The following is a 24871-nucleotide window of genomic DNA, read 5'->3' as shown; positions in this document are numbered from 1 at the left end:
GTTTTACATTTTTACGTTTCCACATGTGAGTGAAATCATAGGGTATTTGTTTCTCTGACTGGCTTATTTCCCTTAGCATAATACACTATAGTTCCACCCATATCATGATCCTTGTGGGGAAACACTGCTCTTTGGAATGTAAACAATGAAATGGATCACATCAGTTATTTCTACTTTTGTGGGGTAAATTTTGTTGCCTGTTAAAATTAATAATTGCTATGACTTTTTTTTTTTTTTTTAAGATTTTATTTATTTGACAGAGAGAGAGACAGCGAGAGCAGGAACACAAGCAGGGGGAGTGGGAGAGGGAGAAGCAGGCTTCCCGCGGAGCAGGGAACCTGATGCGGGGCTCGATCCCAGGGCCCCAGGATCATGACCTGAGCCGAAGGCAGATGCTTAATGACGGAGCCACCCAGGCGCCCACCCCTCTATCATTTTTATCCCAGAATAGTGACAGCAGTGTTTCCCAAAGTTTGGAATGGATACTGCTGGTAGTATTCAGAATGATTTCAGATCATACACAGTTGAATTTTTAAAAATATTTTCATAGTTGTATATTTATTTTGAGAACCTCCGATTCATAACAAGTAATATCGACTTTCCCATTTAATATTGTGACAATTTGTTCAGACTGTGATTCAGAAACCTGAGTTAATCATGTCTTCCGTTTATGGCAGTAAAATTGTTTTGTTCTTTATAAAGTCCCACATCTGATTTATTTTATCTCCTTTCTTCTTGATCTCATCTCTTTTTCATCTCCTCCTGCCATAGGAAACCACTCTGATTTGTTTGCTTTATGTCCTTGAATGAATGTATCCTTATAGTGTTACTGGTGTGTGCATATATATGTATATATTTAATTGACTTAGTTAGGTTTTGCTACATATAGTCTGCCCCTTTTTTCCACTGTTTTGCTTAACACTAGAGCACGTCTCAAAAAACCCTCAGGAGCAAAACAGCAGTGCCTTGGCTTACACTTGATGTCAGATGCTGTCGGACAGTGCAGAGAACTGTCCACTGTAGCTGTAATGAGGCGGCAGGCAGGCTGAGGGGATGGTGTTGCAGAGCACCACAAGTGTTTGCTGCCCCTTTTATTACTCACATTGCCTCATGTTCCATTAAGCCCACTCTGTCTGCTTCAAATTGGGGGCTGGGTATAACTGCTAAAAGAAATCTCCAGAACAAGAGGGTTAGTGGAACAAGCTGGAATCCCCACAACTGTAGCTGGTTCTGAGGCCATAATTGATACTCCTCATGAGCTAATCTGTAAACCCTGGGATAGGGGTGCTGGCAGTAAGGTATACTGTGGGCAAGGAAGAGAAACCCACATCTGGAGTGGCAGTGGCAGTAATTAGGTCACGTTCATAAGGAGGAGCCCATGCTGTTGGGCTCCTTTCACTAAGGCTCCTCTATTCATGGCCCTATTGGTCAAGCATTGAGGTGGCCGACAGCAAAAGCTGGCTGTAGTCAACTGACGAGTGATTTCTTCTGTAGTTGGGAAAGTAGTTAAATGCACCTCCTCTATTAGTGCTTTGGGGTGGGCATTACCGTAAGATATAAAGATTGGCACTTTGGGCTGACTCTTGTAGAACCATCAATATGCCTCTTCTCCAGATGCCTTGTGTCTTATTTTCCAGTGTTGTTCCTTCCATCTCCCTAACCGGTCAGCCATACCATTCGCCACTCCCAAGGAGTCCATGTTTTTTCTTCTCTGGTCACTTCTCCCTTTACCATGCCTGCCAAGAGAATCTCTTCCTCTTCATTTTCTTTCAGAGTCATTCAAGGAGGGCTGCAGAGCAGGAGTAGTCCAGTTTTGACTTGTCTCTGGCAGCCAGGCCCCAGGTTTTTCTTTTTGTCATTGGTCACCAGGAACCTACCATAAAGTTGTTGCTGTGAGTAGAAGTAAAGACATCCATGTGATAGGAGTTAGTGACGTGAGGTTCTGGGCTACCACTTGTAAATTACTAGTGCCCTCTAGAACTGCCTAAGTCCTATTACAAAAGTACTGTTTCCATCATTAAGTAAGTTGCTGCTGCACCTGACCATGAGACTTGATGGATCATGATGGGTAGCTCTGGTCACTAAATCCTTGATGTTCCATGGTTGGGTTCTTTACTGGGGCCCAATGTCATGCCAGGAGCTGCACTTTTCATACAGCGTTATAGAGGTGTATCCTCCATCTCTTCTGTTGGAACTTACCAGAGAATCTACATGGCATCTCTGTCTACCGCATATTCTCTCTAGTACCTTTGAGTTGATTGAACATCAGGGCAGCTTTGCACTGGAGCTTAATCTGCTGAGAGCCTCTTCTTTTCTAGGTCTAATTAGCCTTCTGAGTCACCCCCAGAATTTTTTTAAAAATTTTCTAAATGTACAGTCATCTTTCATTGAGCATTAATTCTCAATTAGGATATAAAAGGATTCAGCAAAGATTGAGTTCCTCAAGGGGAGGTGTAGGGCAAAGGTCATGATAAGGAATGCAGAGTGTACCCTTCTTGCTGGGCCCTCTTCAGTGGCTGTGTAGCTGTTCATATTTTTTAAATTTTTATTTATTTTTATTTTTTAAAGATTTTATTTATTTATTTGAAAGAGAGAGACACAGAGAGAGCACACAAGCAAGGGGAATGGGAGAGGGAGAAGCAGGCTTCCCGCTGAGCAGGGAGCCTGATGCGGGGCTCGATCCCAGGACCCTGGGATCATGACCTGAGCTGAAGGCAGACCCTTAACGACTGAGCCGCCCAGGCGCCCCTGTTTTTTAATTTTTATTTATTTATTTGAGAGAGAGAGAGAGAGCAAGAGAGTGCTCTAAGTGGGGAGGAGAAGGAAAGGCAGGCTCCCCGCCTGCAGGGAGCCCGATGTGGGGCTCAATCCCAGGACCATGACCTGAGTGGAAGGCAGATGCTTAACCTACTGAGCCACCCAGGTGCCCCCTTTTTTTTTCTTTTAAGATTTTTTTTAAGCTGTTTGTGTTTGAGTTCCTTAGGAGAAAAGCAGTAATTGAAAAGCACATCATCTGCCAGCACCATCGAAACCCAGAGATGCTCCCTTTCTTCACATTGGCATACTGTTGTCATAATGGTGGTATCCTCTTTGAAATGCTCTGACATTGTCTTTGGGGGTGAAATCTTGCATCGGTATCCTGTTTGGCAGCTCCTATACTTTGACATCCATGAGTTGCTTCCCCTTTACTGATAAGACTGATGCCTCTGGGTGTCTTGGCGTGTGCACTGTTGCCCATTCTCTTCTGTTCTACTGAAGTAGAAGCCACCTGTTCTTATTTTGAGCTTAGCTTTTCCTCTGCTTGCTGAGTTCCTTTTAAGCAAATTGCATTTTTTTGCACCCACTTCTGGGGGTCTTGGGTTGCCTAAGCACTCATTTAGTTCTTTTTTTTTTTTTTTTTATAAATTTTTTTTTTTTTTTTTTTTTTTTTTTATTTGCGAGAGAGAGAATGAGAGACAGAGAGCATGAGAGGGAGGAGGGTCAGAGGGAGAAGCAGACTCCCTGCTGAGCAGGGAGCCTGATGGGGGACTCGATCCCGGGACTCCAGGATCATGACCTGAGCCGAAGGCAGTCGCTTAACCAACCGAGCCACCCAGGCGCCCAGCACTCATTTAGTTCTGGCTGTAGGCATTCATTGTTCAGTGGCAAACCAGTCAGCGTGGAAGTTGGAGTTGTTTCTGTCCTGTGGACTGATAACAGTGGAACCAGCAAATTGTTACTGATTCCTTGGAGCTCTGGGAGGAGTCTCCTCAGTGCCTCCACGCACTGGCAACTGCTAGATTCTTGAGCAATGTAGCAGATCTGTTAGGCTAACAGCCTTTTAAAACCCTGCATTGCAGAAAAGCAGTTAGACCTCCAGGCTTGAAGAAAAGATGAGTTCTACCCTTACCGTTGAGTTCTACCCTTTCTATTGGTATCTCCCAGCACACCATTGAAAATTTAGTCTTACACCTACTCTCCTCCTTTTTTTTTTTTTAAAGATTTATTTATTTAAGAGAGAGAGCACGGGGTGGAAGAGGGGCAGAGGGAGAGAGAGAATCTCCAGCCGACTCCCCCGTCAGCGGGAAGCTGACCCAGGGCTCGATCTCAGACCCTGAGATCGTGACCTGAGCCGAAACCAAGTGTCAGACGCTCAACTGACTAAGCCACCCCGGCGCCCCGCACCTACTCTCTTCTGTAGAGAAATCTAGAACTCAATTCTATAGACATCCTGTGGACCTTGCCCTCAGGCTCTTGGGTTATTATGCTACCCACCCCCGCAAGGCAGCCAGAGAAAATTTATTCCCATTGTCTTCAGTGAAGACTGCCTTCTCATAACTAAGATACTATTATTCTTATTTATTTATGTATGTATGTATGTATGTATGTATGTATGTAAGCTCTATGCCCAGTTTAAACTCACGACCCTGAGATCAAGACCCGATCTGAGATCAAGAGTTGGACGCTTAACAAGCCTGAGCCACCCAGGTGCCCCTGAGATACCATTATTCTTTTTTTTTTTTTAAAGATTTTATTTATTTATTTGACAGAGAGAGAGACAGCGAGAGAGGGAACACAAGCAGGGGGAATGGAGGAGGGAGAAGCAGGCTTCCCGCCAAGCAGGGAGCTCGATGCGGGGCTCCATCCCAGGACCCTGGGATCATGACCTGAGCCGAAGGCAGATGCTGAACAACTGAGCCACCCAGGCGCCCCGAGATACCATTATTCTTAATTTAAGTTGGCGGATACACTCCTGGCTTACTTATTTGGTCATTCTCTGTGTTGGGTACTTCCAAGTTCAGGTAGCCATTTGTGTTACTACAGCTATATGTGATACTGTGGGGAGAGCATGCCACAGGATTTCCAGTAGCATCTTTTCATATTCTGTTGTGACATTTCAATTCCTATCCTTATCCTCCATCTCAGATACTTCCTTCCTGCTCTAGTGTTTTATACTTTCACCTGTTTGTAAGGTGGTTTCCAATCCAAGTATCTCAGAAATTCCAGTTTAACTCTGGAGCTCATCTGTTTCCTCCTTTTTCTTCCTTTCATACATGCCTCCCCTGCTCCCTCCCATCTGCTCTTTGTTTGTAAGGGACTAATAAGGAGGTCTGATGAGCTCTTCATTTTTTTTAAAGATTTTACTTATTTATTTGACAGAGAGAGACACAGTGAGAGAGGGAACACAAGCAGGGGGAGTGGGAGAGGTAGAAGGAGGCTTCCCACTGAGCAGGGAGCCCGATGCAGGGCTCGATCCCAGGACCCTGGGATCATGACCTGAGCCGAAGGCAGACACTTAACGACTGAGCCACCCAGATGCCCCTAATGAGCTCTTCTTATATAAAATCTTGAACAGTATACACCAAAGCCTGTGTTCCTCCTGACTGCCATCCACTGCCCTCCTTACTACCCTCTCCTCCATCCCATTTCCAGTTTGGTGACCTCTACTTTATAGTCACCTTCTTGGTGTATTTAGGTATTCTTCTTCCTCTTGAATTAATTTTGGTATTTAATGCTTTATTTTCAGATTTATTCTTATAAAATTATTCATGATGAGAATACTTGCCTCATAAAGTTAGTAAGAGGATTAACTGAGTTAATATATATAAAGTATGTAGACTGTATTATTATTTCATACTATTAAAAAAGTATGATAAGAAAAAGCTAATGAGCTTAGAGCTAAGATAATTCAAAACATGAAATAAGCCAGAAACATTTTAGGAAGAGGGCTTTTGAGTATATTAAGGTTCCCTATTTCAGGACTTGGATCTACATTTCTTTTCTCTGATATCTAGAAATCACCAGAGGTGATAATAGGAGTGAAGTTCATGAGCTAGTACTTGAATAGAGATTGTTGGATTGGTAGTTACTGGCTATAACTGTAAGGTTTGGAGATGCATTTTCAGATGCCAGTATACTTATAAAGAATATTAGAGTGTATTATGTGGTTTTTGTAGTGGGCTTAACTCCTCAGTTATGTTTCCGTTAAGATATTAATATATCTTTTATTCCTTTTATTCATTTATTGAACATGTTGCTTTGCTTAGTAATGTGCCAGAAAATGGAGATTACAAAAGCTGCAAGATAAGTCCAGACATCGCCTGACTACGTACATCTCTAATAGGAGGAGTTAAGTCTGCTTCATTTACCGTTGTGTAATCAGTGTAGAGCACATACCACAGGATTAATAAATAGTTTTTAAATGAACGTTAGCTAAGAGCTGTGAAACAGCTATGGTACATGTTCTGGGTGCACCAGAAGTACAGAGATGGGACACCGCACTCAGCCTGATGAGTAAGGATCAGGAATTGCCTGCCAAGATTACTCATAGATCAAGTCTTGAAGAATGAATTAGAGTTAACCTGGCAAAGCCCAGAGGCTGTGCAAAAGAATGGAAGTCTGAAGGGAATGCCTATGAAGATAGAGTGCTACGGTGATTTCAGTATAGTTGGAGCATTGTAAGGATATGGAAGAGTGGGAGGATGGTGTTAGAAAACCCTGCAGAGGCCAGATTCTAACAATTCTTCTTATGTCTTGCTAATTCCACCCTATTACAATGAGAATATTCATAGATTTTTAAGCAGAGAGCATGACAAGCTCACTTGTTAGCATCTATTAAATGTGACCATTTACTAGGCTGTACAGTAAATTCTAACACATTTCAAAATATAAATAGTTCTGATACATTTCAAATAATCATATCAACCATATTTTCTGTCAACAAATGCACTTAAGTTAAAAATGAATAACCAACAGTATATACAAACCCATGGTTGGAAATTTAAAAATATACTTCTATAAATCCCACAGGTCAAAAGTAAAATGACAGTACAAATCAGAAAATACCTATAACTGAACAATAAAGAAAATTTGGATATTAATACTTGTCTGACACACTGAAGCCTTAAATACTCATATTAAAAATTAAAAATATTAATAAGCTAAGCATCTAACAAATTAGGAAAAGAACAACAGAATAAATTCAAGAGAAATAAATAGATGATGAAAGTAAAAGCCAGCACTTGTGCGGTACCTGGGTTATGTAGTCAGTTGAGTGTCCGACTCTTGGTTTCAGCTTGGGTTGTGATCCCAGGGTTGTGGGATCAAGCCCGTGTTGGGCTCTGTGCTCAGTGGGGAGTCTGTTTGGAGTTTCTCCCTCTCCCGCTCCCATTGTGCATGTGCACGCACTCTTTCACTCAAATAAATAAATAAACCTTAAAAAAAAAAAAAGTCCACACTTAATATCTAGCCCTGCATTGTTCCATATGCTTTACAAGGATTATCTTATTTAATCTTTACAACCTTGTGGGGTGAGTACTGTTATTATTCCCATTTTATAGATGAAAGGACTGAGGCACAGAGAGAAACTTAAGCAAGCTTCTAGCTAATCCATGATAGAATTGGGGTTTGAAATTAATGGAAAAAATATTTTTTAAGATACATAGGAGGGGATTACAAAAACCAAAAATTGGTTCTTGAAAAGGCTGATAAAATAAACCATTTGAACGATCAAGAAAAACCCTGAAAGCACAAATAGTATTGGGGATGTAAAGGGGGGAGTGTAACTTCAAATATAAAAGAGATTTTTTTCTTAAAAATAAGAGAATACCTTGAGTAACTTTATATCAATAAATTTTATAATTTAAATAAAATGACAGTTTTCTTTTAAAAAAAGGAAATAAATTGACTAAATAGAAAATCTGGATATTTTTATAATTATTAGAGAAATTTAATTTATGCTGAAAGATCATCTCCCTCCCATGTGCTCACAGATAAGCCCTTCGCCCAGATGATTTTATTATTTTTTTAAAGAGTTTAAGTAATCTCTACACTCAATGTGGGGTTCAGACTCACAACCCCAAGATCAAGAGTCACATGTTTCACCGTCTGAGCCAGCCACGCACCCCATGGCCCAGATGATTTTAAAACTGAGTTCTGTCAAACTATTCTAGTGGTAGATATGTCCAAATTTATACATCTTGTACCAGAGAACAGCAAAATAGGGAAAGTTCCTCAGCTTATTCTATGTGGTTAGTATAACTTTGATACCAAAACCAGACATGGATAATATAATAGGTGAGTCTTACTTATGAACATAGATGCAAAACCTAACAAAATATTAGCAAAACAAATGCAGGAGTATATTCAAACATAATTGTATCTACAGTACTGCAGTGCAATTCTGATAATACCTACCCAAAGTTAATGTCAGACTCCACAGGTATAAGGCCACAGTCCCCAACAAGACTGCCCTTACTTGAGATGCCAGTAACAAGTTTGGGGGTCTCCAGGCTACTTGGACTTCTCACTAACTGGCTGCAAATCCAGGAGGATTCCATGCTCCCCTCAGATTTTATTTGATGATTTACTAAAATGATTCACAGGATTCAAGAAAATGGTACATGTGCAATGATCATTTTATTCTAAGGGATACAGATTGGGACCAGTCAAATGAAGAGACACATAGGGTAAGATCTGGGAGAGTTCCAGATGTGGAGCCTCCTTTCCCCTGGGAATCAGGGTATGTCATCTTCCTGGTACATTGATATATTTACCAACCAGGAAACTTACCTGAGCTGTGGTGTATAGTGTTTTTATTGGCGTTTCATTGTGTAGGCATGACTGAATAATTGGCCACATGATTGAACTCAGTCTTTAGCCCTGACCCCTCCCCAACCCTCTGATCACATGGTTGGCCTTTCTGGTGACCAGCCTCCATCCTGAGTCATAAACTCAGGTATGATCTATGAGGCTCGTGCATAAGAAAGATACTCCTATTACCCAGGAAATTCCAAGCATTTACTTTAGGGGTTCCCTTCTAGGAACCAGGGACAAAGACCAGACAGTTTATAATTCAATAATGAAAAAATTGAATTTATCCCAGGAATACAAGGATAGTGTGTTAATTATTACTGCATAACAATTTATCCCAAAACTTAGGGACTTGAAACAATAAAAACACAGGAAGTTAAGGGCAGTTTATTGGGTGATTTTGGCTCAGGGTGTCTCATGAGGTTGTAGTTAGGATGTCAGCAGAGGCTACATTCATCTGAAAGCTTGACTGAGGGTGGGGGGATCCATTTCCAAGATGGTACACTCAAATGGCTATTGGCAGGAGGCCTCAGTTCCTCAGCCCAGAGTGAATGACCCAAGAAAAAGCAGAGAAAGCTGCATTGCCTTTTAAAACTACTCTCAGAACACATACTTTGTCACTTTCACTTTCTACTGTTGGTTAAAAGGGAGTTACTCAATCTAGCATACACTCCAAGTAATTAGGCTCCACCTCTTGAAAAAAGGAATATGAAAGAATTTGTGGACATCTTTAAAAAACTACCACAGATGGTTTACTCTTTAAGAAAGCTCTTAATATGGATTATTACTAATTAATTTATCCATTAACACATTGAAGGAGGAAAACACTGATCATATCAATAGATGGAGAAAAAACACAATAAAATTGAACCCCGTTTATGATGAAAACTCTTAGCAAACTTAGAAGGGAACTTTAATGTGATAAAGAGTATCAGTAAATTTATAATTAACATAGGAAGAATTGACATACATGATATTAAGGCTTTCTATACATAATGCAATATGTCTTTCCCTGTGTTTAAGTGTATACTGTGTCCTTCAGGAGTATTTAAAAATTGTCCTTATATCAGTGTTGTGTATTTGGAGGTGCAAAATGGTACAGTCCCACTGAAATTACCAAAATATCTACCAAGACTACCATTAGACCCAGATTCCTTCTTCTCGGATTCTGCCTTGCAGATTTATTTGCTCAAGCAACAACAGAAGCAGCCATTCAAGTTTATGTATTGCTTTGCTTATTATGCTTATGCATAATGTAAGCATTGCTTATACCAAAATATGGAACAACCTACAATGTCGACCAGTAGGAGAATGGATAAATAAGATACTCATAGGATGGAATGCTCTATATAACAATGAAAATGAATGAAAAAGAACTACATGTATCTACCATGGAAATCACTCACAATGTTGATTGAAAAATAAGCAAATATAAAAATATACATATAGAACAATACAGCTTTTATACAGGTATAAAAAATTCAAAAATAGGCAAAACAATTCTGTATATTGTTTGGGATACATACTACATACAGCAAAAGCCTATGAAGACATGGATGTTAAATACCACATTCAGAATAGTGGTTACTTCAGATTTTATGGTGTTTGCCTTGCTTTACTCAGCACCTAAGTAATTTTTTTAAAGCAGCGGTGGTAAACCCACTTTATTTTATTTTAATTCCAGTATAGTTAACATACAGTGTTATCTTAGTTTCAGGTGTACAATAACACCTAGGTAATTCTTAGGTGAAATCTTTGAAGCACTGTATTCAGTGAGCACAGTTCGCAGACTCACAGCATTGAGTGGAAGACCTCATGGCATTATTTCTTTTACAGATGAGCAAACTAAGGCCCAGAGAGGGAAGTGAATTGGCCTGGATCAGCGAGCCGGTAAAGGCAGAATTAGAACTAACTCTTAGGTCCCCTAAGCCAAAGATGCTATGTATAGTCCTTTCCTTATTTTATTTTATTTATTTTATTTTTATTTTTTTTTAAGATTTTATTTATTTATTTGACAGAGAGAGAGCAAGAGAGGGAACACAGGCAGGGGGAGTGGGAGAGGGAGAAGCAGGCTCCCTGCTGAGCAGGGAGCCCGATGTGGGGCTCGATCCCAGGACCCTGGGATCATGACCTGAGCCGAACGCAGACGCTTAACGACTGAGCCACCCAGGCGCCCCCCTTTCCTTATTTAAAAAAAAAAATTTTTTTTTGATTCAGGGCTCGAACTCACAACCCTGAGATCATGACCTGAGCTGAAGAGTCAATCGCCTAACCTACTGAACCACCCATGCGCCCCTTTTAAATTTTGTTTTTTAAATTCTATTTTATTTTATTTTTTACCTTTCTTTAAAATAAAAATGTAAGTTGATAAGTATTTAAACTAGGTACCTCAGCTGAAAGATACTAAAAGGAGAAAAAAAAGCCCATCCCATGCCATAGAACTTCTTCAGCAAAGCACTCTAAACCAGCGCATTTTATCTGACAACAATATTCTGACACAGAGTAACAAAATAAAAAGTAGATGTTTCATCCACGGGCCAGAAGTGCTCCCTGGGTTTCCAGGTGCTTCCCATTTAATAAGCTGGAATTTGTAATCTCGAGGGTGTTCTTTCATAGACCTACAGGTTTGCAAGGTTTAGTTTCCTATAGTTTGTGGTTAAATACAGGGAAGAATTACTAATGATCTGATTGTAACACCCTCTGGTCTTGTTCAGGGCCTTTGGTGACTTACAGTTTACATATAAATATTACCTTTGAACCTTTACTTGTGTCTACTTACTGAAATATTGCAGTTGATTTTAGATAGTCCTTTGAAGTTCCCTTTGTCAGACCATTGTTTGTACCAAAGGGCTGTATTTTCTTTTTGTCTGTGATTATTTCCACAATTATTTAACTTGCTTTAACTATGTGGTACTGTCAAAGTATAACCCAAGCCATTGTTTGCCTTAAGCAGTATTTTAGATCTTGAGAAGTTATGTTTACTTATACAAGACTTTCTTAAGACCTTTTAATTTATATCTCAAACTCGAGTATATGCAGTGAAAACAGTGGAAAATTTTCCTCACAGGGTCTTGACACAAGTCAGGGCTCGAAGTGAGCAGGAGGAAGTGGTGTGGTTTTTGTATCATTTCAGTTGTGTTGAGATAAGGAAATGGAATAGTTTATCCACAGTACAGCCTGTTTGGGAAGGTCTCATTTGTATATAAAAGTAAAAGAAATTGGCATGATGTTTTAATTCCTTCTGCTATATTCAAGTCATTGCCTCAGCAAATATTTATTTAGTACCAACTATGTGCCAAACGCTCTTCTTGGTGCTAGAAATACAGGGTAAAAAAGTAGACTAACACCCCTGCCCTTATAGAGCATACATTCTGGAGCAGGTAGCAAGCAGTAAACAAAATAAATAGTAAATTGTATATCAAATTATAGGATGACAAGTGCTAAAGAGAAAAAAATAGATATCAGGGAAGGAGGATAGGAGTGCCAGGGGTGAAGATGGGATTACAATTTTAAATAGGGTGAGCAAGAACACTATAAATAAGAAAGGGATATTTGAGTAAGCCCTTGGAAGAGGTAAGGTAGCAAATCATACAGATGTCTAGGGGAAGAATGTTCTAGGCAGAGGGACCCACGAATGCAAGGTCCTGCAGCAGAGCCAGGTCTGGCATGTGTCAGGGACAAGGAGGCCAGTGTGGCTGGAGTGGAGGAGCTCAAGTCCTGTGGGCCATCATAGACTTCAGCTCTTACTGGAGTGAACAGAGGGCTGACGTGACCTAATGTGCTTCCTAGCGCTACTTTGGCTGCTGTGTTGAGAGTATATTGTAGGTGGACAAGGGTGGACGTGGGGAGACGGTTAGGAGGCTATTCAATAATCCAGGCAAACAGTGTTGGTGTCTTGGACCAGAAAGAGAGCAGTGGAGGTGGTGAGAAGCGCATAGGTTCTGGGTATATTTTGAAGGTAGAACCAGCAGGATTTGCTGAGAGATAGGATATGGAATATGAGAAAGAAGGAGGGAATGGTCAAGAATGACTCCCAAGATTTTAGGCCTGAGATACTTGAAAAGTAGAGAGGCCATTAGCTGAGGTGAGAAAGACTGAGGGGGCTAGCAGATTTAGGGGGTAAGAGGGGAAAGACCAGGAGTAATAAATTATGTAGCTGCTGGTCTCATTAAGTAAATTTGTATGCTACTTGAGCTATCTTAAAGGAACTCTTTTCTCATACCAGTCTATGTTGTTTAGTTTATTCAGAATTACTCATTTTATGCTAATCTAGCCCAGAATACTCAAGTGTGCCTTTCCCTTAAACCTTCCTATCAACTAGAATGTTTTTGGTTCTAAAGGAAAAACTGACTCCCTCTGACCTAAAAAATAAAGGGAATTTATTGACTGTAAACTGAAAAGTGCCTGTTATTCAGGCTTCAGGCAAGGTTCAGGCTTCTTTTAGTCTCCTGGCTCTGCCTTCTGGTTCCCCTTCTGGTGCCAACGTAACTGCCGAAAGCTTCTTGGGCAGCTGTTTTCTCAGGCCTATTCAGTCTGAAAGAGGGACGGTGTCTCCACAGGCCTAGCCACGGTCCTGAGTCTATATTAGACTGGCTTTCCCCTGAACTTTTCATTCTGGCATGGAGGATGGAATATGCTGAGTGGCTTAGTCTGGGACAGAGCCTCTACTCCTGGAGCTTCAGGGAAACCTGTGTGCTCTGAATTTTTTTAAAAGATTGTAAATAGAGAAAAAAGTGGAGAGAAATGGTTTTCAGTTGTTTTTGCCTTGTGCAGGCACTGTGGTTAATACAGCAAGAATGGGATTCTTTTTTATTTTTATTTTATTTTTATTTTTTTTAAAGATTTTTATTTATTTATTTGACAGAGAGAGACACAGCGAGAGAGGGAACACAAGCAGGGGGAGAGGGAGAGGGAGAAGCAGACTCCCCGCTGAGCAGGGAGCCCGATGCGGGGCTTGATCCCAGGACCCTGGGATCATGACCTGAGCTGAAGGCAGACGCTTAACGACTGAGCCACCCAGGCGCCCTGGGATTCTTTTTTAAAGTGGTCAAGTGAGAAGAAAAAAAAGTAAAGTAAAAGTAAAATTGCATCCAGACATTAGTTTGATCAAGATAATTTCTCTTCCTAGAGGCCTAATACTATTGCTTCTTGAACATCTAGAACCACAGAGGAGCCTTTAGATAATGAAAAATGGTAGATCATTTAGTCAAGAATCCGGATTTCTCAACAAGGAGAGCACTATTGACATTTGGTTGAGACAGTTCTTTGTTTTGAGGGATTGTCCCTGCACAATTGCATTGCATTTTCTATTTTGGTCCTTTGTCACGAACCAAAAAGCCACCCGCATATTTCCAGATCTTCTTAGGGAGGGACACACTTGCAAAAGCTCATGACTGTTTTTGAAAGGTTGTTTTTTCATATTGAGGGCATAAATACAGATATGTTGTGATTTAGTTTCCTGAGTGAAATATGGGTAGGGGTTTTTTGTTGTTATTTTTAAAGTTTTGCTTTGTTCTTTTTTTTTTTTTTCCTTAGTTCTGGAAGTTGAATATATTCCACTTAAAGATTGATTTAGCATTTTAATTAGTTTTTTGGCCACAGCGAAAGTCTTTGATTACATGTAGTGTTGCTTAAGGAAATGAGAAATCTGTTTTGATAACCAAATTTTGGTATTCTTTCAAGCATTTTGACTTTGGGTCACATAGGTTAGAATAGAAAGCCCAGCCAATCCTGAGCAAACTTCTAACTTGGATAGGTTTTAATTATTTGTGGGAGAAGAAGTGAAATTTGCTGAGTCTAGAAGAATTTATTCCTAAGGTCAGAATATCTTAGAACTCTTTGAATATATGTATTAAAATGCAGTTTATAAGCACTTAGGAAATGTTAGCTATGTTGTTGGCTTCTCTTCGGTGAAGTGAATATATATAAAAATATGTGTGTGGTGTGTGTGTATAGTCTGTCTGTTACTCTCTGAGGTCTGTTTTCTGGAAGTATTTGTATCAATCAGGGCCCAGTCAGGAACCACAGTGGCTGTTTTCACAGGAAGAATTTGGTATAGGGAATTGACTACACAGGTATTAGAGAGTTGAAAAAGCCAGTGGAGCACTGGGATTAAGCAGAAATGGTCATTGTGGGAAGCAGCTACCACCCCGAAGAGACTGAGATTTCAGAACCTAGATGCTTGGAGAAATGTGTGCTCCTGTGGCGGCAGCTCAGAGCCCGGCTGCTGCTGGCCCCTGAGGAGCGCAGAGTATAGGTCCTGAGGAGCTGGCTCTCAGACCTTGAGGTGCCGGCACCCCTGGGTCTGAATGTGGGCCATGAGGCTGGTTCTGGAAGTGTGGCAGCAAGTTGGAAACTAGGAACTTACTGCTGCTGCCTGTGCGGAGGGTGCGGCTCAGGTGGCTGACAGGGAACAGCAAGGTGAGGAAGAAGCAAGTCCCTTCTCCCTCCTCCAGCTTTCTCTCAGTCCCCTGCTGGCAGAGCCTGTGAGGGAGCTAGCTGGTAGAAGACATGTTAGCAGTATCCCAGCTCAGTGCCACACAGTAGAGCATGGAGAGTTTTTTCCCTTTCTGAGCAGCAGTGGTGTGTAATGAGGAGCCTACCACTTTCGGGTTTTTTTCTCATTACCTACTGGCTTCTGACTTTGCATTAGTGAGTGAAATTTGGGCTTTGTCACAACAGACTTGCCTCTTACCGGTTGTGTGATCTTGGGCAAGTTTTGAAACTCTGCTGAGCTTCACTTTTTCCTCACAGAGTTGTGAAGATGAAATAAAATCTTAACATGGCTCAATAAAAAATAACTTCCTGTTTCCTTTTTGATGGACTTACTCACGTACCGACTGATAAAACATGGCCCTTAGGGTTCAAAGACCTGGGTTTTAGTTGTTCCTCAGGTCGCTAGCTATATGAAATTCAGCAAGTCGCGTTAGCTCTCTGAGCCTGTCTTTTCTCTGTCAGAGTAGGAATAATCTTACTTACCGTGAGGGTCATACAGATGGTATAATGCACGTAAAACTAATTTGCAAATTATAAAGATGGTGATATGCTAACATGAAGTTACCACTAAATAATATTTATGAGTTTCTCTCATTTAATCTGCACAGAAGACCTAGCGTATGCTAGACTCTGAACTCTTCACTAACATTTTATACTGATTTTATCTGAGTTAAAATACTGTGCAGAAAACACAGACGGTATTGTTCACCGTTACCCCTAATACACCTAAACAGGGATGACCAAACGCTGCGCCTCCCAGGCATCTCTGCAACCACTTGGCTTGTTTTTTGGTCATTTGTGCTTATTCCAGGGGAGAGACAGAACAACACCCAGACCCCCTCAATGCACAGCTGCCAGTAAGAATCTCTTCTGAGCGTAGATGTGCCAAAGATTGATGTGTAGCATAATCTAGTTCTAATTATTTGTGAGCTTTTTCCTTTAATTGAAATAAATGAACAAAAAAAACTTTGGAGTAACTAGGTTGGGGATTTGTAGTACAAAGTTGAATAGTTAAAAATAGATTATCTCCTGTTTTTAAAAATACTTCATAAACCAGGAAGCATTTATTGTGCATCTAATATTGAGACCCCTGGTTGGGATATAGGACGTATAAATGCATCTGCAATGTATAATGCTGTACTAGTTTGTCTTGCCTTTCTGTTCCTGGAAGAATTCATACTTGTGTTAGGGAGAATAGTCTTTTGGCTCAGAAGGAAAGTGAAAGGTTTTGAATAAAGAGGGGACGATTTAGCAGAAATACAAAGGTTAAATGCGTTAAATTTGCTTTGAATAAATAATTGAGTGTTGGGGAAAGGTTAAGTCTAGTTAGGAAGTAACTTCAGTGGTGACGATGAAATTAGTGACCTCAAGGTGTTGAAGACATGGCAGTTAGAAATGGCTCTGTAAAGTGGAACTTGGTTGGTTCTCTTTGCTCCCTTTTCAGACTTTCCAAAAGACCTCATTATGAACGTCTCACCCATCACAAATTCTCACAGCACAGCCTCCAAGGCAGACTTTTTGGTGAGATTCCTGTGTATTACCACAGATACACTTATATAACTATTTATTTAAGCATGTTATTTTCTTAAGGGTTTATGTTTAGAATTGGGTGAGATTGTTTTTCACACTGATTTAAAAATAGCCATGAGCGGTGTTACTACAGTTGTCTGTGTATATATTAGCTCAGGGATTGATGGGAGTAGAGGTTGGAAATGGGGAAGAAATAGATGGGTTGCTGGTTAAGAGAAAAGACAATATTCTTATGCTAATCCAAGCTCTGGATAAGGAGCAAAGCAGCCATGCAAACAATGGCTGTGGAGCCAGAAAGTCTGCAGTGAGTCTAGTCCTTCTCAGAGAGCTTGTCAGGCCAGGCGCCTGGAGCTGCCTAGGGGGAGGGACCGCTGGAAGGGGGAGTTACTCCTCACCACTTTATGGAATTGGCAGCTGGCCAGCTTGTTGAAAATTCCCAAACCTCACTACTAGAAAGTAAAAATTAAGGGTGGGGGGCTTAACGGGAAGAGGAAAGAATGACTTTAGTCTGTTTTTTCAGCTGACTTCAGCCTTTTCCTGTTTTTTTTATTCTGATTGAACTATTGGTTTAGCCGTATTTCTGTTTACCAAGCTTTGTAATTTTTTATTTAAAAAGAAATTATTTATATTTTATTGAATAATTTGCCTTAGTTTTATTTTCCTGAAGAAGAAACAGCACCGATCTATGTATATAGCAATGGAAAATAAATTTATTTAGATGCATATTTGAACTAAATATTTAAAAATAACTTTTAAACACCAGCATCATTTTGAAATTTCGATCATGTAGCATTTCAAAGGTCTATGTTTCCTTATATCCTTAGCTTTGCAAGGTTAGGTATTTTAAATTTAATATAAAAATTCCAATGAGTTATTCCAAGAATTTAAAAAATATTTTATTTTCAGATGTTAGAATTATAAAATACTCTGTTTCAGGAATGGTTGTAAAATATGGTTACTGTTTTGCTATGTCATGATCACAGAAACAGTTAATATGATGGGCCAAATAAAGGGAAAGTCATCAGTATTTATATTATTAATAACAGTAATCACAACTGTAACAACAGACTATTACTTACCGAATGGTTAATACCCAGATGCACGATGCTCATTTGGGTTAGTAGTATCATTCCCATTTTGTGGCTAAGGAGACTGAGATCTAGACAGCTTGAATAACTTCTCCCAAATTACATCGCAAATAAATACTGGAGCTGATATTTGAAACCCGTAGACTTACATCAGAATTCACTCTCTTAAATTTGCCAGGATACTATATGAAAAGTGCCTCTACCTAGAACATAAAATTGATGTCATCTTTCTGGAACTCATAGTTAAAAAGGGCACGTGTTTAACAGTATAGAGAGTAGAACTAGGGATGGTTTTCTCCCCACAAAAATGAACCTTACTTGTTGAGGTAATTTTAAAAGAAAGAGCATACTTTTGGTTACTCCTTTGAAAGAAAGATGTTACTTATATATATCAGTTAGTTCTTTGGGCATTGTGACTATCTTATACTTCTGTTGTTATGCTCTGATTTGACTATGCTTTCCAGACTCTTGTTTTTTGGTTAGCTGTGCAATAACTTACAGTGATTAGGCTTTTTATTATTTTAGCAAATTTCTCATAATGAGTATATTATATAGCAGTGTGTATTTTCTGTTGCCGCCCAACAAATTACCCCAAAACCTAGCAGCTTAAAACAAGCATTTATGATCCCCTACATTTTCTGAGGGTCTGGAATCCACCAGGGGCTTAGCTGGCTGGGTCTAGTTTAGGGTCTCCTGAATTGTGCCGGTTAAGCTGCGGTCACCTGAAAGCTTCCCTGGGGCTGCGGCATCCATGTGCAAGATGGCTCACGCACATGCTGCTGTCAGGAAGCCTCGGCTTCTCGCCACGTGGCCCTCTCTGGAAGGCTGCTTGAGTGTCCTTATGACATGGCAGCTAGCTTCCCGCAAAGTGGGTGTTTCAAGAAAGAGCAAGGTGGAATTGGAAATGCCTTTTATAATCTAGTCTCTGAAGTCACACTCTGTTGTCTCCATCTCATTTTATTTGTTAGAAGTGACTCATTAAGACCAGTGGGAATTCTAGACAGAGAAGTAGGCTCCACCTATTGAAGGTACTGTCAGAGCACTTGTGGACATGTTTTAGATCAGCACAATGATCTTTTGGTAGATTGTTGTTGTTTTTTTTAACCTGTGAAAAAGTATCACTTGTGAATACTAGTTTATATTCCAGCTGTGGTAATATACACTACATTAATATTGCACACGATAGGTCCTAGACCGTAAACTTAATTTATCAGTGAATGCCAAATAAATATATATGGTGTTAATGCTTTTATTAATCCAGTTTTTAAATGGATGTTGGTGTTCTGGGGCCCTCTTCTCTTTTCATTCTTAGAAGGCCATCTCATACAAAGCCATAGCTTCAAATACTCTGTGCTGTTGACGTAGTAGATTTGTATCTTCAGTACCAAATGTGTCCTTTAAGCTTTGTGCGCATTAGACATTCCCTTTGGGTAATCTCAAATGTCTAAAATTGAACCCTTGATCTCTTCACTCCTTTCAAAATCTGCTTGTCCTCATTCCAGTAATTGCTCATGCCAGAAATGTAGAGATCTTTGACTCTCATTCTCCCTTACCCCACAGTCTAATCCAGTACTAAGCCTTGTTGAGTCTGTTTATGAAATATACCTTGAACCCATCCACTGTACCACCACCACCCAAATCTTAACCACCATTGTCCCTCTCCTAAACTACTATACTGTCCTTCTCAACTGGTTTCTTTACTTCTGTTTTTGTCCCCTCCAGTCCATGATATAGGAACCAGATAATTGCCTTCCCATCCCACTTAGATTTAAATCCCAGATCTTTCATACACTCTTGCCTGATCTGGTCCTTGTTTTTCCTATTTCTTCAAACTCACATCCCATCAACTACCCCTTATTCTCACCATTTCAGAAATATCATTCTTCCATTGCTCTTTTCTGCCTCAAGATTCTTGTACAGGCTGTTCCTTATGTCTAGAACTCACCCCTTTTCTTTACCTGGCTAACTCTGATTCTTCAGATCTCATCTTAAATGTTGCTTTTTAGCATGGCTTCCCTTAGTCTCTCCAGATGAGATTAGGTCACTACCCCATGCCTCTCTCGGACCTGGCACTTTTCTTTCCTCACACTTAGCACAAGTTATGATTACGTATGATTTGTACTGTCTTGTTTAGTGCCTGACTATCTTAATTGTCTTGTTTAATGACTAGGAACTCCGTGAAGACTGGGTCCGTTTTGCCCTCATCAGTCTATTCTCAGTGTCTAGTACAGAATCATGTATATAATAGGTACTTAATAAATATTTAGGGAATAAATTAATAGTCAGTGGCAAGAACACTGTTCCTGCAGGACTTCAGCATTAGAAGGAATCCGATGAATCACTTAATTGGTCTAGTCTCCTTTCCGTCATGTCTGTCATGTCCTTGACAGAGGTGCATTCACACTTTGTTCCTTTGATATGCTGTGAGCAAAGGCCCCGATCTTTGAGTTGTAAGCTCAAGTGTAGTCATTTCCCTATCCTTTGCATTCCTGTCATTCCTCTCTAAAGTGTTCAAGAGGCCTGACCAGGTGGAGTAAAGTAAGGTGGTGACCCTCTTTGATTACAGCAGTGGGCCTCCATCCCTGCTTGATAAGATTGCCTTCATGTCTCAGCAGTTGTCATAAGCACTGATGCATATTGAGCTGGTAGTCAGCTAAAACCTAACATTTTTCTTTTAAAGATTAAGGCTTTCCATTGTTGGGTTGCAAATGAGGCAGTTGAAGCCATTTTACCTTTAGCCTTCTGTTGGCTGATAGCTGTTCTCTATACAAGTTATTGTAGATCACACCTGTTACTTCCTGTGCCATGTTATAAACATGTATGAGAGGAGGAAACTTTATTGAGCACCCATTCTATACCAGGCTCTCCTACTTTATAATTTACATTGTGTAACATACATAAAATATCCAGCAGGGCAGTCTAGGGTAGCAGTTAACACATGGACTCTGGAATCAGATCTCCTTGATTAGAATTAGAGCCCTGCCACTTACCAGTAAATTCCTTAAACTGTGCTTGCCTCAGTTTCCTCATCTGTAAAATTAAAATAATAATCGCACCTACCTCACAAGGTAGTTGTGATGATTTGATAATATTAATATATTCAAAGCATTTATAATGGTGCTGGTACATAATTAGAGGTGAATATGTATTAGCTATTACCTCATTTAGATCTTAAAATAATTATGAGTTAATAATATAATTTCAGTTTTACAGATGAGGAAACTCATCCAGAGAGGGTAGGTTACTTATTTCAGGCAGATCAGGATTTGAACTTGTGCCCAGCATAGCAGTCACAGATGTTTATGGGAAGAAATCACACATAATCCCCTTCCAGTGAAAGGGACTGTGACTGTGGCAGGTGCTTAGAGTCTCCTCAGCTGCTCTGCAGGATGCTTTGGTTGTCCCTCTAATGAGACTAGACCACATATTAGCTTTAAATCAATTGATGAGGAAACAATGACTCTGGAAGGTGGAACCAGTCCTAGTAATCAGTTTCGCCCAAGACCATGAGCTCCTTGCAGCGGGGACTGCCATACTCATATCTGTATCCTCGCACCCTGCACTGATGTGTCATAGGCAGTCCGAAAGTGCTGTTGGTGAGTGGGTGGCGGTATGGAGCTGGCGGAGCTAGTAGGAGAGGCCGAAATAATGCCAGGCTTTTTGTCACGGGTGACTGAAGACATGGCACTACCTCCCTCTGTGATAGCAAATGCAGGAGAAGGAGGCAGGCCTAGAGGGTTAAGAAGGAAAGATAATGCATTTGATTTAGACGAGTGGTGTGTAATCCCAGTAGAGATACTTAGTAGGCAAATAGAAATAGGACGGGAGAACAGGGTTGGAATTATACTGCAGACTGCTTTTGAATTTGAAACCTGGAACAAGTATCCCTAGAATCGCAATTGTGTAATTTCAAGAAGGGAGTTTTCCCAAGAAATGCTATTAAGTCACATTATGGATGTTGTTCTGTAATTATTTTAGATTTTACGTCTTACTGTCTCAGCATTATGTAGGTGGGAAGCAATTTAATTTTATAGTAGAGAAGTGAGAAATTGTAGAGGTTTTAGAAGTCAGATATTAAAATGCACAATATAAATGACACTCTATAAACCTTATTTCCTCAATACTGAAGTGCCTTTGAAGAGCTAAGTGAAAAATTCTTAGGTTGATAAAATAGAAAGCTCAGGTGGTTTATGGTAGAAATCATGCTAGGGGTAATTATGTCATGAATAAATAAAATCTTTTTCATTCAGGAATAGTTTAGGCTGAAATCAATAAAATCAAATTGTCTAAACCAATAGGATGGGAGAAAAAACAGAATTATATTCATCTATATACGAAATAGTGAGGGTTTTTTTGTTACCCATTTCAACTATTTTATAATTGCCAAATCTTAACTGGGGAGGTTAGATTTCACATCATCCATATTAAAAGCTCAATTTTATACTAATGAAGCCAGATTTGCAATATTTTAGGAAAATAATTTTAAGATATATTTCTGTTGCTTTAATGATGAAGCACACTGCTTATTTAAATATGTGTGATTAGCTAGGCTTTCTCTTCTATAGAATAAATTATTTATTGCAAAGATTTGAGGTGTTTTTATCACATCTATTAGGATTTGAAAGATTATTGATGAATAACTTCATATTTTAAATTCAGTTTTTCTTGCTTTATTCTTCGTATATTTAGAAATTGTTACTAATAAAATAATTAGAGCAGCCAGAAACGACTATTGGGATTATTTAGTGTACTTGTTTTACATATGCTTAATCTGAGATCAGGAGAGGTGGCAGTCTACTGAATTATTTAAGCTTTTGAATTACAGTGCCCTTTTGTTATTGTAAATAAAGATAGCTTTAATCTTTAAAAATGTATTTCATTTCTGGGTGGCTCACTTGGTTAAGCTTCCAACTCTTGATTTCAGCTCAGGTCATGATCCCAGGGTTGTGAGATTGAGCCCCACATTGGGCTCCATGCTGGGCATGGAGCCTGCTTAAAATTCTCTCTCCCTCTCCCCCCACCCCGAAATGTATTTCATTATTTAAAGGAATGTTTGAGCATTTGTTTTTCTCTCTTAGTTTTGAAAACTTCCCAGAATTCAATTATATTCATTACCTTTTTTATATTTTTATCTTTCAGGAGTCAAGAGAAAGCAGTGGAAGTTGGAGTCATTGTCAAGTGATTGAGACCTTTTGCAAGAAAATCTCTTTGAATAAAAGTCATTTAAATTAGTGACATAATAAGACCAGTTATTAGAGGTGACAGTGTACAGGAAGCATTAAAATTGAACAATGACTCAGCTGTATATTTACATCAAATTATTGGGAGCCTATCTGTTCATCATTTCTTGTGTTCAAGGTAAATCAGTGTTCATTTAAGTAATCTTTTTCAGTATTTTATTTCTATATTTAAAATACCCATTCTTGAAACTGCTTCTTCTACTTATGTGCCTTTTTGAACAGTTAGGCTCAGTATGCCAGCATAACTTTTAAGTAAAAAGGCAAAGAACAAATACATGCCAGATAATTTTGAACTTGATTGTGATAGAAACATTTTCAGATATTTGTAAAATTTCAGCCTCTCTGAATCTGTTCTCTTATCCATAACATAGGCATTGTGATATGCAACATTAAGTCTTGTGAGAATTAAATGAGATAAAGTATAAAATAAAGTATCTGTCCTAGTAAGACTAGGACACAGGGTAATAGGTACTCAAGACATAGTTTTAAAATTCCTTTCTCCTTTAAAATACAATACAGAATAAATGTAAATAATTTAAAAAATCATTTTGTCATCATTAAAAAACTTCAGAAAGGTAAGTTGCATTTGTATGTGCTAAATACTAAAATTTCTTCATAGAATATTCAAAAGTTTTATTTATGAACAGCATTGTAATTTTGTGTTCATAGCTTGGAATTCCCAAACAGGAAATTACTGTGATGACTCTGAGGATCAGACGGGCTATATTTGCACATGGGATTTTTCCCAAATGGTTTAATTAGGACATTATTTCAAACTGAAGAGAGAGTACTGTTTTGCAAAAGGATTTTAGATTAAAGTTATTGGGTATCTTCATTCTCTTAAGTTTATGTCATCACAGATTGTTCTTTCATAAAGTTTTGTTCAGAGTGATAAAGATTAATATCTACTAGCAAGAAATACAGTTAACAGCACAAATTTTTTGACAGTTTCATTTTTTTTTTTTTTTAAATGTATTTGAGAGAGAGAGAGAATCCCAAGCAGACTCCCTGCTGAACATGGAGCCCAGTGTGGGGCTCAGCCGTATGACCCTGAGATCATGACCTGAGCTGAAACCAAGTGTCAGACACCTAACCTATTGAGCCATCCCAGGCGCCCCTGATGTTTTCATTTTAAAGATAAAAATAAAATCTGTAGCTTCATATTTTGTCTTAGGTGTAATTGATACCGTTAGTATTTTCTTGCTCAGAATACAGAGAGCCCTCTTCCAAAAGCCACTTTTTTTTGGTGAAATACCAAATTATTTAATAAAACACCTTTATTTTAACAGCTCTTGTTATATGTCTTGTTGATCAGCATCAGCCAAAGCTGTTTTGAAGATGAGTTAAATTAATAGCATATTTGCTACCTCACTCCCAGATAATGAGTATTTGATGTTAAATTTTTTTTAAAAATCTATATAGATCACACAGAGGCAGTGTAATTCAAAATTCTTTCCCCACCCTGATTGAAATTATTCTGTAATAAACTTTTATTAGATGAAATAACTGGTCATTAGTTATTAGGTGTAAGCAAAAAATATTGGTAAGAATTACATTGCTGTGATGAATAGCCAAATGTGTTACATTTCCTTTCAAAAAGATGAGTTTGAGAGTTGCTTTAAATAAAATAAAAATATTTAGTCTTAAAGAAAACTAAAACCAATGTAGAAGAAAATGTTATTTCTTAGAGATTACTAAGGATTGGAAGTGGTGTTAGTGGAAATGACTTTAGCTTCAACTTTAGCTTCAGTTGTGTCACGGGAAAGTAAATTTCTCCATATTATTGGTTTCCTAGTTGTAAAATAGAAACAATAACATGTATCCCAGATGTAAACAGGAATTTTTGGAGCATTAGATGTTTTGATAAAGATTTAAGTCCTTTACATTGAGATAAAGTTATTCAAGTTGGATCAAAGAATGCGTCACCTGATACTAACATCTAATTGC

General features: G+C 39.1%; 1 protein-coding gene and 1 pseudogene across 1 annotated transcript in view; one reads left to right on the top strand and one right to left on the bottom strand.

Annotated features, from left to right (window-relative positions):
• Positions 1–2786: 2786 nt before the first annotated feature.
• Positions 2787–8318, bottom strand: LOC118527464 (ATP synthase F(0) complex subunit f, mitochondrial pseudogene; annotated as a pseudogene).
• A 14491-nt stretch (positions 8319–22809) lies between these two features.
• The window catches only part of BMPR1A (bone morphogenetic protein receptor type 1A), a 35222-nt gene continuing 33160 nt past the window's right edge, over positions 22810–24871 (top strand). Inside the window, exon 1 of the mRNA XM_078077487.1 lies at positions 22810–23042. Within this exon, the coding sequence (XP_077933613.1) occupies positions 22976–23042 (67 nt within the window). The 5' untranslated portion in view covers positions 22810–22975. The remainder of the gene's footprint in view (positions 23043–24871) is intronic.

The sequence above is a fragment of the Halichoerus grypus genome, chromosome 7 (genome assembly GCF_964656455.1).
Source record: "Halichoerus grypus chromosome 7, mHalGry1.hap1.1, whole genome shotgun sequence".
NCBI lineage: Eukaryota > Metazoa > Chordata > Mammalia > Carnivora > Phocidae > Halichoerus > Halichoerus grypus.
Note: the sequence above shows the minus strand (reverse complement) of the source record. Positions and strands in the feature narration are given on the sequence as shown.